This window comes from Myotis davidii, unplaced genomic scaffold (assembly GCF_000327345.1).
Source record: "Myotis davidii unplaced genomic scaffold, ASM32734v1 scaffold174, whole genome shotgun sequence".
In the NCBI taxonomy this organism is placed as follows: Eukaryota; Metazoa; Chordata; class Mammalia; order Chiroptera; family Vespertilionidae; genus Myotis; species Myotis davidii.
Genome location: NW_006289087.1, coordinates 3,880,843 through 3,896,696, shown reverse-complemented (window position 1 = coordinate 3,896,696; position 15,854 = coordinate 3,880,843). Strand labels below are relative to the sequence as shown.

Below are 15,854 nucleotides of genomic sequence, written 5' to 3'. Positions count from 1 at the left end.
TTCAAGACACATGCGAGACAGGCAGCTACTTCTTGAGGCAAGGCATCAGCAAGTCAAGCAGCAACATGAACGAGTTTACGGAACACAATCACAGAAACCACAGTCTGAAACACGGCACTTCGATGATTTGCCTTATTATAGTGTCCAAGCATCTGCTTCCAATTAGTATTATTAACAGTGTCGATATGCAGTATTCCTCATTTGAGTTCATTTAAGAAACGCTTTTTAAAAAGCTAGATTAGTAAGACACAGGAATCATAGTTAATACAACTCAATGGAATCTGTAACTTTAAAACTGTGTTCTTAGAACAAATTCGAGAATATTTCCCAAAACTGAAGGAATGAGTTTACAGCCTGGAAGCCCTATGTTCTTCCCATGGCTATGGATGAAAACAGACCCAAACCATGGCACAACATCATGAAATTTCAAAGTGAACGCATAGGCCACAGACAAGGTCTCAAACACCTTCATCCCAGGCCCCCTTATCAGGGAGCTCCTGAGGCAAGCAAGAGGTAATACAAAGAGAAGGAAGATCCACGAAGCAGACGATCCACCAGCCAAAGAGAACAAAGGGACCTGCAGGGAGAGGAGGAAGCCTGATGGGGGGAGAGAGCAGGCCCAGCAGCACTGAGGCGGTGGCAGAGGTGTCTCCAGGTGGAACTTGCAGCTGAAGGGATGCCTGGGCATGCAAACACTTTGGTAGGGAAGTTAGACAATGTATGCGGAGTCTGAGACACAATTAGAACACTCAGCAAATTAAGGGGCCCGGGACACACAACGACCAAAACAATCAGCTACAAGAAAACCAACAAGTTATGAGAAAAAGAGAGAGACCTCATCTTCCATGGTGGGAAGTCAACTGATGAGGCCCAGAACTACAAATTCAAGAAGTAGCAACACACATCATTTAGAGAAACGGGCAATAAATACCAAAAGTTATTGAAGGAACTGAAAGTGATTTGTCCAGGGACAGAAAATGGAAGGAAGACAGAGGAATATACAGAACTATAGGACTATAGTGAAATGCATTTCGTATATTCGAACGAAGTATACATCTGTAACTTTATTAAAACTGAAAACCTTCAAAATTTGGACTATTAATAAAAAGTACATCAATGTTAACTTTGCCTATAAATTCTACTTTATTATTAGTAACTGCAGCAACAGAAAGAACCAATTAATCACTTCTTTATGGATCAAAAAACTGACTAAACACAAAAGACGAAATAAAATAAATTCAAGACACATGCGAGACAGGCAGCTACTTCTCGAGGCCAGGCATCAGCAAGTCAAGCAGCAACACGAACGAGTTTACGGAACACAATCACAAACCACAGTCGGAAACATGGCACTTCAATGATTTGCCTTATTATAGTGTCCAAGCATCTGCTTCCAATTAGTATTATTAACAGTGTCGATATGCAGTATTCCTCATTTGAGTTCATTTAAGAAACGCTTTTTAAAAAGCTAGATTAGTAAGACACAGGAATCATAGTTAATACAACTCAATGGAATCTGTAACTTTAAAACTGTGTTCTTTCAGTTCACAAGGGAACGGTGGAATGGTCAAATCTTCCCTTTGCCACGTTTTTTGAAACTAGGAATAGTGCATTTTCAATGGGTTTGTATAAACAAGTCTTACATAAATGTGATTGTGCTTCAAAGCTGTACAACAGCTCAGGGTATAAGATATGCTAGAAGCTTTGTGCTAAGTAAGGCGAATAAAAGCATTAATACCTTCTTACAGAGAGCTCGCAGCTTGAAAGCAGAAAAATGAATGCAGAGTGTTCATAAACGATTTAAGGAAAAGCCATTACTGTTCCCCATCACTCCAAGTTTGCTTGCTTGAATCACTGTTACTCGTCTGGTACAGTTAATAGGCTTAACGCTCTTTTTATGTTTAAAAAAGGAAAACATTCCATTTTCCTGGAAGTCTGCAACAATGATAATATTCTTCACAAAACTGCCTCTCCCGTGAGCACGCTAATGAACTCTACAGGCAGGAGTTAGACATGAGCAAAGGAGCGTAAGAGTCAGAACATTTACCTTTTTGTTAAAGGCCCAAATTTTGTCCCATTCCATGTTCACAACTGAACGCGAGGAACCCTGGAAAAACAGTAATAAAATGACTTAAAGGACAAGAAGTAATGAAAACATTTCCTTTAACTGTAGCTGTGCATGTTAGAAAAAGTAAGCCCAGTAATTGCTTGCAAGTTTATTTCCGCTGGAATATAAACTTAATGATGTACAAGCTAATTTGGTTCCTTCGATAGGTAGAGTCAACCGTCACATACTGCACTGGGTAAAAATACTTCAGCTGCTAGTAATTGCTTGCAAGTTTATTTCCGCTGGAATACAAACTTATGATGTACAAGCTAATTTGGTTCCTTAAATAGGTAGAGTCAACAGTCACATACTGCACTGGGTAAAAATACTCCAGCTGCCTTTGTCCAACCCCAGCTTAGGAGGTAGGACATTCTCAGTTTTCTGTTCTCAGGGTATAAACAGTACTAAACATACTCTTTTTAAAAAAACATTCTGCCCTTGCATTATAAGGCACAAACAAAGAACAGAAAGAACAGAAATAATAAAGTCGAAGGAGGTATTAAGAGACACTTGAAAATTCCAGCAGAGAATCTGGGAAAGACACCATCACTCACCTGAGCAGCAATAAACTGCTTCAGGCCTTCAACGGTCATCCCTCTTCTCAGCACACCACGGACCGTGGGAAATCTGGGGTCATCCCTGGGAAACGGACATTTTTCAGTATTAATTAGATTTTTGAATGTGCAGATGCAGAGAGTACAAAATACCTTAACGAGTAATATTATATGCAGCTTGTTAAATATTTGGACTGAGAGGTGGTTGTAATAACTGGGTAGATCACAACCCAGAGCCCAAGAGCATGGAAGAGGAAAGCTGCTCACCAGTCAGCTACTGGAAACAGTACATTTGAAGAAAGACACAGGTGACACCTTCAGATACAGAAAACCCAGGCAATTAAACAGTAGGTGCTTTTTGATTCACAAACATTCAAGGTCCCTGCTGTACATATGACCAGGAGACCAGGTCTCTGAAGGACCAGACTCACAAGTACTTTGCTATGAAACGCTGAGGATGTACCCCCATGTGCAGGGGATGTACCCCCATGTGCAGGGGATGTACCCCCATGTGCAGGGGATGTACCCCCATGTGCAGGGGATGTACCCCCATGTGCAGGGGATGTACCCCCATGTGCAGGGGATGTACCCCCATGTGCAGGGGATGTACCCCCATGTGCAGGGGATGTACCCCCATGTGCAGGGGATGTACCCCCATGTGCAGGGGATGTACCCCCATGTGCAGGGGATGTACCCCCATGTGCTTTTCATTCCCACGCACCATGGCCCACAATGTGCTCTATGTTTGCAGCATTAAAACAAAGGGGAAGGGGGACCTGATGCACCAGAGCAAACAGAGACAAGGACAGAAACCCCCCAGGCCTAGCATTCCACCTCCTCCCATCCCTCCCAGCCTCCCAGCAGTTAAAGTTGGTGAGCTCCCATGCCCTTGCTCCCCTCCATTCAACAGTAAACATACCATCCGTCCACCAGTCCTTCGTCTACAAACCACGTGAGTTTTCTCTTGGACAGCACTGTGTTGTTGAGGTTTAGCCGACTATATTCCCAAATGTATGGCTTTCTGATGCCTAAAGCTTCAATAATCCAATAAAACTGCTCATCTCGGTCATGGTATTCTGTTGTCCTCAGGGCATGTGTAACCCCTTCAATGCTGTCCACTATCGGGCAGGCAAAGTCGTATGTTGGGTAAACACTAGGGAAAAAGGGAATATTTAACACATCAACAAGAAGCATTTTAGCCTTTCTATCTTAGATCAGGCATTATAAGCAGCAATACTAATTTAAAACATAGTCTTTACAAGTTAGGAAATTCTTAAAACCCAACATGTTTTATGACCTTTAATAATCAAAATTTATCAAAACATTATCAGGTTTTGAGAATAATGAACTGGTTACCCACTCTATATTCAAACAAAAAAGCAAATTTGCAATTTAATAGACAATCGGGTATTGGCACAGCCAACTGTACAACCATATTTCTGTAATGACCAATGTACATCATGGTAGGAAGCAAGATACAATCATTTGGAGGGAATTTAGCTTTTCAATATCTTATTAATCTCACACTCAAGTAAACTAAATTGCTTTTGTAATAACTGCATTCAAGAAGAGATAAGAGGGGGAAAAAATAGGAAAATTAAAATTCCATTTAAGATCGAATACACCTAAAATAAGTTTCTGCCTAAAAAGATGTACACAGCACATAAGCAGTTTCAATTTAAATTTTGAAAAACGTATTAATGCTCCTGGATTAGGCTTCGCTATTATTTGATACTGAAAATGTGGATGCAAATTCACTTTTCCAAATGTATCCAAAACATGTGCTTAGTAAAACAAGGACCCACCCATCAAGACCGCCCAAGTTTACTTAAAGTCACACAAACTAACCAGGGAATCATTATATTCACCAATCTCTTCAAGTTAAAAGTCAGTATGAGTATGTAATAGGCTTCTTCAAAGTGTAAGAAAACATATTGTATGATTACTTTATGAAGTAAACTCATGAAGGAGGAACCTCTTAAAGAAAAAATTCTATTAACTTGGAAACCCACACAGAAAACTAATAGAAACTAAAAACACATGATACTTTCTTTTACTGTTCCTATTTCTGTAAATTTTCAATTCTGTCACATTCATGAATGAATTTTTGCCTAGCAGAATCAAAGTTTAAACTAAGACAAGTATCTTCATTTAAAGATAAATAAAAAATAGATACCACATTGTATCTAATCAACACATTATAAAGCAACTGCAGGCAGCCTGGAGGACTTCTACAGATACAAGGCATCTTAGCAATGATGTGGAGCCGTAACTGGTAAGTGTTCGCCCGACAGGCTGCCTGCTTTACACAGGCCCAGTTCATCCACGATGAACAAAGACCAAGAGTCATCACTATTCCATCCTGCACCGACTCCGAGTTTCCAGGGAGCATTGGAGCAGAGCCTGGCAGGCGATCACCTTACTTGTATCGATTTCCAGTCCTCGGGTGAGGTTGAATTTTGCAGCGGTACAGTGTCGGGTCCCTCATGCACCCGTTGTTACTGTTCATGTCAATTTTTGCTCTCAAACAACAGGACTGACCAAACGGGCTCCCTTTTTTCATTTCTTCCCACATTTGCAGATTCTTCTCAACAGCTATAAAATGAGAGTTGTATTATTTGATCTGGCATATTACTCATTGAGTTGAATTCACATTTAAGAGTCCTGTAATTTTATATAAGTGTCCATGCTCTGGTTTTATATTATCAGCAGTTTAAAAGTACGATAATAGTTCCAATATCTGGTGCCAAGAGTAAATGCACTGGTTTTTTTAATGCAGAAGTTTCAAAAGACACTTAGAAAATGCCCTCTATACACATCTTCTAGAAGAAGTCAATACATTCTACGCGTAGCACTGATGAAGGCTAAGACAAGAAGCATGAGGCCTGGAGGTTTCTCTCCGCATTTCCCATTTTCCATCATGACCCAACGGGCCGGCCTCCCTCCAATGAACCCCGTGCCTTTGAAGTGGAAGCACCCTGTTCCTCTGCCACCTATTGCCCAGGGGCAGCCCGGTCTGGCCCGGTCCATGCGGCCTGAGAGCCTGAGCCTGGGGACTCCTTGAAAGCCCCCGTCACTCCAGTGGGAAGAAGGACGCCCTTGGGTCCGAGAAAATGAGAGGACAGAAAACAGACAGTGATACAAGTTTAATCCTGGAAAAGGAATGCTACATCCCAAGTGACTATGGTCTTACCTATGTCAGAATATCGAAACCTTTTGGATAAAAAGACCCGTTAAACAATGATTCTCTGTGGGAACTACTGAAATACGGTGGACACATGACCTGCTCCCAAAGGAGCAAGTTAAGTCTAAAAGTCCAGTTGGTGACTTAAAAAGAAAAAAGACTTCTGTAACTACTTGACAAAAGGCCTCTATAACTATTTGACTTTACTTCCCAAATGTGACATTCAAGATTTAACTGTAATAGTGTGGAAGTTCCGGCAACATAATTATAGAATGAATATAGGCCAATTCCGAAGCCGAAGGACAAGTAATAAGAAAGACGTGCGTTTCTGTCAAGTGCTATTTCAAAGATTTAGGGCAACACCAAGATTACAGATTATGTTCACATTTACCCACATGCTGAAAGGAAGGTTTAAAGCATGAATAATATTATCCCCAAACACTACAAAGGCTAAGCATTTCAACTGAGAAAAATACAGAAATGCCACAGAAGGAATCACTCCAATAGAATGAAGTGCACAAGGCTGCACGTAGTACGTGAGATGCAAAGGGCACGCGTACCTAACGCGCAGGTGTGAGGCTCCCAAAATAACAAGAGAAAGATGACAGAGAAAGAAAAAAGACTGGTGAGAGATGAACTAATGCATGAATCATGTTCCCAAATGTGTTTAAACCAGCGTCTTTCACAGAAAAGAAACCACGTTCTACTCAAGGCGCAAAGCACAAGAACATCAATAAGACATCAAACGCTGACTGCCTTACAGTTGTTTCTGTGTTTGGATTCTGTCCGCTGCTCTCGCTCGGCTTTCATCCGCTCGGCAGGAGTATCATCCACATACGCCTTCCCTTCCTGAATTAGCTTCTCGGCGTATTTCATTATAGTTTCAAAATGGTCCGAGGTGTACGTAAACTGGTCTGGTTCGATATGCAACATGGCAACATCTTCTAGGATAACCTGCAACAGGAACCCCAAGTCACCCTCAGTTTCTCTTGCACATTTCCTTGTGCACTTTCATTCCTTGACACTGCATTTGGGCAAAATGTAATAACACACCGTCAGTCTTATTTAGCCTGGAAATGGTTGTGCAAGTTGTATTAATTAGATCAGAAAAGAAAGAGAGACTCGCTCTACTAGCTTCTGAATGGTCGGCTGAGAAAGTGGTCTCCTGAGGGAGCTTTCCATTTACTCTGGAAAAGCTGGTTACTATTGGCCGTTCTGACAATGACTTGCCCTCTCTGCACACCTTGCAGTGCTTCTGGGTAAAGATGACATGAGAGGCGAGGAGACCTTCCCATTCCCCAATACGTGGTCGGTGTGTGTTTCAGCCATAAACTTAAAATTATATGACAGAAAGGAAACCTGCCTCTAGTTGCCCATTCACTTAAGAAACTGGTATTTACGGGAAAATGGAGTATTTAGGTAATTCTACAAAAATCGAGGAAGAACAAACAAATTGAAGGTTTTGGTATGGGAGCTCAGTATTTATTGGCTTAGGTCTGACACACAGAATACACAGATGAAGGGAAAAAGCGTCTATGAGAACAAACTTATTTAGTGTCATGAATTAAGTTTCTATTTAACTCACATACCATGAAGGTATCAGGTCACCGTCTAATTTGAAATAACTTTTCTGACAAAGGGTTATCACTACACCTTTAATTACCTTCTCAAAATCTTCCTTTTCTTTTTCAGGATTTGTGTCATCGAATCTCATGATCAGTTTCCCTTTAAAGTTAACCTGGTAGTGCTGGTTGAGAAGAGCAGCTTTGGCATGCCCAATGTGTAAGTAACTAAAACAAAAACATTTCACAGAGACACTCATTAACACGTCGTGACTGAAGAGTTACACTTAACCTTTCTGAGGAGATGAGAACTAAACAAAACTGCTTCTAGTTGGAAAGTACTGGGATAGAAAATCTGAGCCTGGCAGGAAGAAAGACAGACTACCACACTTATCTTAAGAAATAATCTCATATGCAAAATCTCACCAAGTTATTTACAAAAGGACTTTCACTAAGGGTCTCATCCAGGACTAAGGTCTCACTCTGTAAACCACAGTCTATGCAAACACTACTGCTCCTAAGGGCAGCTGATAATTATAAGATATAAAATGAATCAGAGGCAATGCTGATAATAGTACACACATCAACATCCTCCTCTATCAATGAAGTGGGTGAAAAGAAATGCCTACACGGTTGCTGGTAAAAACATAATTTATCTGCCAGCAAACAGGGCATGAAGCATGAAGTTTAATCAGCTCTCACTACTTTTTACTAGTTTCAATTGATAAAGATAGCTGCCTTCACACTGCTCTACGGTCACCTCATGTCACACACACCTCTGATCTTAGTTAAAGGGCTGTAAGCGGGCCCAGATGATATTCTAGAACAGAAAAAGAACATTAGGAAAAAACTGATAAAATTAAAAAAAGATATGGAGTTTAGATGATAATAATATATGAATACTGGCTCATTAGTTGTGGCAAAGGTACCATAGTAATGAAAGACATTAACATTAGGCGAAAACTAGGTGCAGGGTATATGGGAACTTTTTACTTTTTTAGCAACGTTCCTGTAAATTTAGAACTATTCTAAAATAAAAAGTTCATTAAAAATAAAATAGAGAACTGCATTTCAAGAAACAAACAGAAATACTGAAAGCATTAAACCCATGTTACCCCCCATTGTTAAGGAAAAAAAGATTAATAATCACTGACTGCCTGCTATCTGGCAGTTAATATGTTAGGCATTACACACAGGGATTAATTTAGGAGAAGTGATAAAATCAAACCATTATCTTAAACTTGAAGGTATTTCTGACTCTGAAATAATGTGTGCAGTTCTAATAATTCAAACCTCAAGAAAGCTAACAGGACTGTAAAACATTCATTCCCAAGAGACAACCTGTATTAGCACAGCTGAAGAAAATACAACTCATGCTGTGTTAGTACCGATGCTGGACTGGGATCCTGCCACACGCGACAGACACGGGCATATAATTTTAAGTCATACGGACTCTAGAGTCAGACAGTGTGGGTTTGAGCTGGCAATTTACTAACCGTCGTATGAATCAGCTTCGGAAAGCATTTGTAAAATGGAGATACTAGCAGTGCCTTTCTCACAGGCTTATCAGGATTAAATAAGTTACTGTATGTAAGGTCCTCGGTAGCATTTGCACAAAATAGTTATATATCATGTTAGCTAATAAGAATAAAGGGTGAGTCAAGCCTTCTGGCCTTTCATGCAAGACCAAAAGTGATTAAAAAATAATTAGCCCTGCCCTCACCGGTTTGGCTCAGCGGATAGGTTTGGCTCAGCGGATAGAACGTCAGCCTGCGGACTCAAGGGTCCCAGGTTCGATTCTAGTCAAGGTCATGTACCTTGGCTGCGGGCACATCCCCAGTAGGGGGCGTGCCAGAGGCAGCTGATCAATGTTTCCCTCTCATCGATGTTTCTAACTATCCCTCTCCCCTCCTCTCTGTAAAAAATCAATAAAGTATATTTTAAAAAATAATAATAATAATTAGCCCTAACTGGTTTGGCTCAGTGGATAGAGCGTCGGCCTGCGGACTGAAGGGTCCCAGGTTCGATACTAGTCCAGGGCATGTACCTTGGTTGAGGGCACATCCCCAGTAGGGGGTGTGCAGGAGGAAGCTGATCAATGTTTCTCTCTCATCAATGTTTCTGACTCTCTATCCCTCACCCTTCCTCTCTGTAAAAAAATCAATAAAATATATTTTTTAAAAAATAATTATTATTATTCTTCAGCAATATAAGAAAATATGATAAAAAATATGGAAAACCTAAACATTGATTTATATTCCCAAATCCCAAAACTGTATTCAGATAAGACCATGCTCTTAGACATGGTCTGTATGACACTGACATACTTTAGAACAAATGGGGAATTCGTTACTCCAAGTGATAGAAAATATAAAGATTCAAAAAGGACAACTGTTCAAATGGCATCGCTATAAACAACTACTCCTAAGAAAGTGGGTTTTATCAAATCACCGAAGTCACTACCCAACAGGACAGCCATGACCTCTCACCCCAGGGACACAAGAGCAGAAAACGGGGCAGACTCCGTGGGAATTAAACCATGCAAGACAGGTATTATTGGTGACCGATTCCACCCAGTCGACCAATCAATCATTTAATGATTTAGTCTGTGAATTTTCCAGAATCATTATTTCTCTTTCATCTCTTCTACCCATTCATTATTTCACCATCTAAATCAGCAAACTTAGAAAACAGACAGAAAACGGGGAATGCTAACACTGGCTTTGCTATTAATGGCGCTTATGAAATAGTTTGTGAAGAACTATCAAGAATGGATGGCTAACCCTAACCGGTTTGGCTCAGTGGATAGAGCGTCGGCCTGCGGACTCAAGGGTCCCAGGTTCGATTCCGATCAAGGGCATGTACCTTGGTTGCGGGCACATCCCCAGTGGGGGGCGTGCAGGAGGCAGCTGATCGATGTTTCTCTCTCATCCCATGTTTCTCTCTCTGTAAAAAATCAATAAATTTTTTTTAAAAGGGGAAAAAAAAGAATGGATGGCTAAAAAGCTGTGTATCTGCCACGTTTCTAAGTCTCTATCCCTCTCCCTTCCTCTGTCAAAATTGAATAAAATATATTTTTAAAAAAAGAATGGATGGCTAAAAAGCCGTGTATCTGCCAATTTCTATTGTCTACACATTCCATTCGCCACAGATGGGGAAGAATTTGGCTACACAATACAAAACCTGAAATTAAATAAAATTCTTTGGAGGAGCCTGACCGGTTTGGCTCAGTGGATAGAGCGTCAGCATGCGGACTGAAGGGTCCCAGGTTTGGCTCCGGTCAAGGGCCTGTACCTTGGTTGCGGGCACATCCCCACGGGGAGTGTGCAGGAGGCAGCTGATCGATGTTTCTCTCTCATCGATGTTTCTAACTGTCTATCTCTCTCCTTTCCTCTCTGTGAAAAATCAATAAAATATATTTGAAAAAAAAAAATCTTTGGGGGAAAATAATCATCTCATTTATAAAATGTGTATAATACCTTCCCAACGGCTAAGCTCCGTGGCTACTGCTTTAACAAGAGGCACTGAATCATATTAGCATCCGTGAAGGGCTCTGTTATAAAGCCTGTCTCCTGTGCTCCAAGAGGCTGACAGGTGTGCGAAAGCCGAGACTCCCCCAGTCCTGGGGATGCTGGGCACGGCCTGAAGCAGCCCCAGGCTACTGACCTGCAGCCACAAGTCTTTTTCCTAATGAGCTAGCAACCTCTTATTATTGTCTGTGGGCTCCAAGAGTGAAAAGGGTGGGGAAACCCGTTAATAATTTTTAGGACCCCCCCTTCCTTTATTTGAGGCAAAAGTAACTGAAAATAATTCTACCATCACTTCTACTACTAATGACACAAATGTAAGTCCTTATTAAATGAAAACCTAAAAATCTCAAAATGTAAGTAAAACTGAAACCTTTCTACTTAATGGAGATTTTTCTATCATAATTATAATTCTGTCTGGGGTAAAGCACAAACACTGTTTCTCTCCTGGAATTAATAAACTAAAACTATAAATTTAATACATTAACTGTCAATAATTTTAAAAGGATTAAAATTTTAACTCCCACAATTAAAATCTTATTTTCTTCCATATTAACCTATTAATATTAAAAATATTTTAGAACTAGCTAAAGATTTTCCACTATTATAATTTTAAGTTTTATTTTCTTACCCACTAGCCTCTGGAGGAAATCTGACAGTAACCTTTCCCATCTCAGCACCTGGGAGCTCAACAAACTTCCCAACATCTGGCTTTTTCTGAGGTGCCTGAAAACAAACAACAAAATAGTTCCATGGTTAAATGTTTAGGAATATGTTAATTCAACACATACCCCCCAGAAATGACATGAAGACTCTGCAGAAGCCTAACACTCGATGGTCAGTGGTTCAAAAACCAAAGAGATCGAGATCTGGGAGGAAGAAAAGATGGTACACCTAAAAGTAACTTGGAGTTCGAAATTCCTGAGGGACACACACTAGATGATCATCATCGTTTAGACCTAGAATTATGCGGATGGTGGCTGTATGTAGTTAACCAGCTGCAGAGGCCAGCCAAGACTTACAATGGCAGGTTCGTCCAAGACCTTTTTTATTCAGGAAAAGAAAATGAACTATGACTAGGGAGAACATTCTTCTCAGATGTGGGGTCTCTGACAGACACAGACGTCAGCATTATACAGTGTAAACAGGCTTACCCCTTTAGCTTTGGCGGCTGAAACATTCCACTTGGTGCCCACTGACTGGAAGGCCTGCTGGGCTTCAAGAAAGCCAAACCAGCGCTTTACATGAACCGGAGCCGTGTTCTGCTGCAGCTGCTCCTGCCAGGCCGCATTTCCTGTTGGCAAACATAATTTTAACATCACTCAGTAAGCCTGCAACTTCAAAAGCAAAGCTCTAGTCGGGGTTAATTTAAGGAAAGAAAATGGCTCAGAGCTGTGCTTCTATAATGAATGAAATCAGGGTATACACTGAAATGTTTTCCAAAACTTAAATACACTTCACAGAATTCACAGAAGTTAATTAAAAATACTTTCTCAGGCCCTGAGCAGTTTGCTTGGTGATTAGAGCATCAGCCCATGGAATGAAGGGTCATGGGTCCTATTCTGGTCAAGGTCATGTACTGTCCATGTGGTTAGAGCATCAGCCCATGGAATGAAGGGTCAGGGGTTCGATTCTGGTCGTCATGTACTGTCCATGCGCATGCAGGAGGCAATCTGTCTGTCTGTCCCTCGCCCTTCCTCTCCCACCTTTCCTAACAGAAAAATGTTCTCTCTCTCTCCCCTCCCCATGCCCACACCTTTCCTAACAGAAAATATTTTTCAATTCAATTCACTGAAATAAATAGTAAACCGTGCCCTCACCACTGCCTCACGCCCACTGTAAGGCCATTGCTACATTTATAATTAAGGAAAAGCTTTAAGGAAGTCAACTAGAGATCAAAATAAAAAAAATTAAGATCAAGAAGCAGCTCATTCCTTCAGATATATTGAAAACAGATATTGAAGGAAATTTATTTAACTTTAACATCACAAAGTTATATCCTTAAGGTATATTTCTTTCATAAACATTAAGTAAAAAGTCAATATAGACAAAAATGTCATGACAAACCTATAGATGAAAAGGTCTAACTAGAAAAGGCCTTCAGTTAAATTGTTAAACAACAATTTAATTTGAAGCATTTAAGCCACAAAAAATGTATAGAAAATATTTTTAAAACCCCACATAACCCAAATTTAAAGAATAATAAAATATTATGGCATATTTCCTTCAGGCATGTTTTTACAGAAAGTAAATTAACAAAATTCAGGTCCCCTTTGTACCGCTCCTCAATCCTACATCCTTACCCGTTGCAAACTAGTCACAGAAAACGGAAGCCATGACCTCGGAGAGGGACAGCTCCAGCTCACCCCCTCACTCACACTCCTACTGAGCGATTAGACACCAGTGCCCGGAGCAAAGTAATGGCTGAGACAGGAGAGGTCTAACATCAGTGGGATGAGGGCATCTTTAGCAGGAACAAGGCCAACTCCAAAGCCAAGAGGGGATCTGAGGCAGTGAGAGAGATGACCCCCGGGGCACAGATAGGGAACCCTGTAACTGGGCAGGGATAAAACAGCTGGGCTGGTCATTTCTTTGTAAGTCCTAAGTATCTGCCCATAGACAGATAAAAGGATGTTTATTCAAACACAGAGAAGCACGTGTACTTCTTATCCAGCAAAACGTTAATTAAAACACAACATTCTTGACGGCGAATTACTGATACCTTTCAGGGTGGCCCACACACATAAGTCAGCTAAGCTCAAGGAGTTTCCAACCAAGTATGTCCTCAGAGACAGGCAATGGTTGAGCTCATTGATGGCAGAAGGAAACAAATTACATGAAGACAATTTTGTGGCACTAAACTCCAACCAGTGGTCAATCTGTGAACATAAAAGAAATGCATCCTGGAATTTAGATTTTAATAAAAACAAGCAAACAAACAAACAACCTCAATCAGAACCATGCCTTTCTTTTAAGTGACAGAATTTACCATTATGTGGATTTAATTCTAATTGCCTGGGATCTGAACTGGCGTTTACAAACACATTTTGTGAGGCACTAAACTCCAACCAGTGGTCAATCTGTGAAAGTAAAAGAAATGCATCCTGGAATTTAGGTTTTAATAAAAACAAGCAAATAAACAAACAAACCTCAGTCAGAACCATGCCTTTCTTTTAAGTGATAGAATTTACCATCATTATGTGAATTTAACTGTAATCGCCTGGGATCTAAACTGGCGTTTACAAGCACATTTTGTGGTTATTTTTCTGTGCTATTTTTTCTGCAGGACATTAAGGGGCACTTTCAGGGAAGAAAAAGAAAAAGACAGGAGAACTAGCAGCAGGAAAGAAGAACCAACTGATTGAACCCAATAGGTGGTAGCCAGATGAAACAGACTCATCCACTTGCAGGGTTTAAAAGTAAACACTTGGAGCCGAAACCGGTTTGGCTCAGTGGATAGAGCGTCGGCCTGCGGACTGAAGGGTCCCAGGTTCAATTCCGGTCAAGGGCATGTACCTGGGTTGTGGGCACATCCCCAGTAGGAGGTGTGCGGGAGGCAGCTGATCGATGTTCCTCTCTCATCGATGTTTCTAACTCTCTATCTCTCTCCCTTCCTCTCTGTAAAAAATCAATAAAATATATTTAAAAAAATAAATAAATAAAAGTAAACACTTGGAAACTATTCTTTGTATTCTGGATTTTATAAGATTGGAAAAGTTAGAGCTGAATACAAACAGAAAAAAAAGGCATTACTGTAATTAATAAGGTATATACTTGGAAAGGAAAATGGGGTCCAACCTACGTGTGTGACCCTGGGGAAACTTCTTAACTTTAACTGTTCTAGGCCTGTTCCTCATCTGTAAAGTAAGGGGATTGCATAATATGATCAATATGGTCGTGTCCAGCTACGGAATTCTAGGAATCTAGGAAGAGGAAGACAGCACTCAATGACCCAACTTTGGTTGGGAAAGTTCCAAGTTAGGAGCTAAGAGTTTCGTTTTGTTTTTCTGAAAATAAAAATGGGCTCAGAATTCCTTAACTTGGCCTATGACTAACACTCTGTCAATATCCTTAAACAGAATAACAGTACATAAGCCAACAAGAAAATGAAGTTCTCAAAAGAGCAGAAGCATAAACCAAAACTCATCGCACCCAGATGTTCATTCCGTACCTCAGTGTGTTCCATCAGGTTAGAGCCGTAGAGCCTGGCTGTCATGGCCACTCTAGCCAAGTAGCGAAGGATGGAGTTTATGTCCGTGAAGACCACATTTCTAGAACAGAAGCATGAGGCAAAATATTACTGGCTCTAGCAAATTAGTGAGACTCGTGAGACTTATGAAGAAATATAAAGATAGAAATCTCCTATTTACCATGTATTTTCTACTACAGCCAAAAAAAAAAAAAAGTGATTTGTCCTTTACTGTTTCTATCAAATTCCAATTTGTTCCAAAATGTTCAGCTAAATCCAACAACTGACTCCAGAATAGACTATCTATATGATGCATCCTCCTCCTATTTGTTTCTATATGTCTACTCAGTGGTGCAAATATGAAAATATAATTGGAGTATTGAGAATAGCTGAAATATAAAGATAGAAATCTCCTATTTACCATGTGTTTTCTACTGCAGCCCAAAAAAATGTGATTTGTCCTTTACTGTTTCTATCAAATGCCAATTTGTTCTGCAAAGTTCAGCTAAATCCAACAACTGACTCCAGAGTAGACTCTCTATATGATGCATCCTCCTCCTATTAGTTTCTATATGTCTATTCAGTGGTGCAAATATGAAAATATAATTGGAATATTGAGAATAACTCGTTTAAAATAAATCAAAGCAACAAAGCCAAGGATATACTCTCAGAGAGAGAAGCTAGTTTTATCAACTTCAAGGAAAAGATAGAAGATCAAACCCCATCAAAAT

The 15,854-nt window shown here is 40.3% G+C and overlaps 1 protein-coding gene across 1 annotated transcript in view; it reads right to left on the bottom strand.

Moving 5' to 3' along the window:
- The window catches only part of EPRS (glutamyl-prolyl-tRNA synthetase), a 43,776-nt gene that overhangs the window by 26,966 nt on the left and 956 nt on the right, over nucleotides 1-15,854 (bottom strand). Inside the window, exons 2-11 of the mRNA XM_015562346.1 lie at nucleotides 15,106-15,205; nucleotides 13,657-13,813; nucleotides 12,089-12,228; nucleotides 11,566-11,660; nucleotides 7,509-7,635; nucleotides 6,607-6,799; nucleotides 5,085-5,256; nucleotides 3,581-3,814; nucleotides 2,662-2,746; nucleotides 2,048-2,107 (exon numbers count right to left, since the gene is read on the bottom strand). Of these exons, the coding sequence (XP_015417832.1) occupies nucleotides 2,048-2,107; nucleotides 2,662-2,746; nucleotides 3,581-3,814; nucleotides 5,085-5,256; nucleotides 6,607-6,799; nucleotides 7,509-7,635; nucleotides 11,566-11,660; nucleotides 12,089-12,228; nucleotides 13,657-13,813; nucleotides 15,106-15,150 (1,308 nt within the window). The 5' untranslated portion in view covers nucleotides 15,151-15,205. The remainder of the gene's footprint in view (nucleotides 1-2,047; nucleotides 2,108-2,661; nucleotides 2,747-3,580; nucleotides 3,815-5,084; nucleotides 5,257-6,606; nucleotides 6,800-7,508; nucleotides 7,636-11,565; nucleotides 11,661-12,088; nucleotides 12,229-13,656; nucleotides 13,814-15,105; nucleotides 15,206-15,854) is intronic.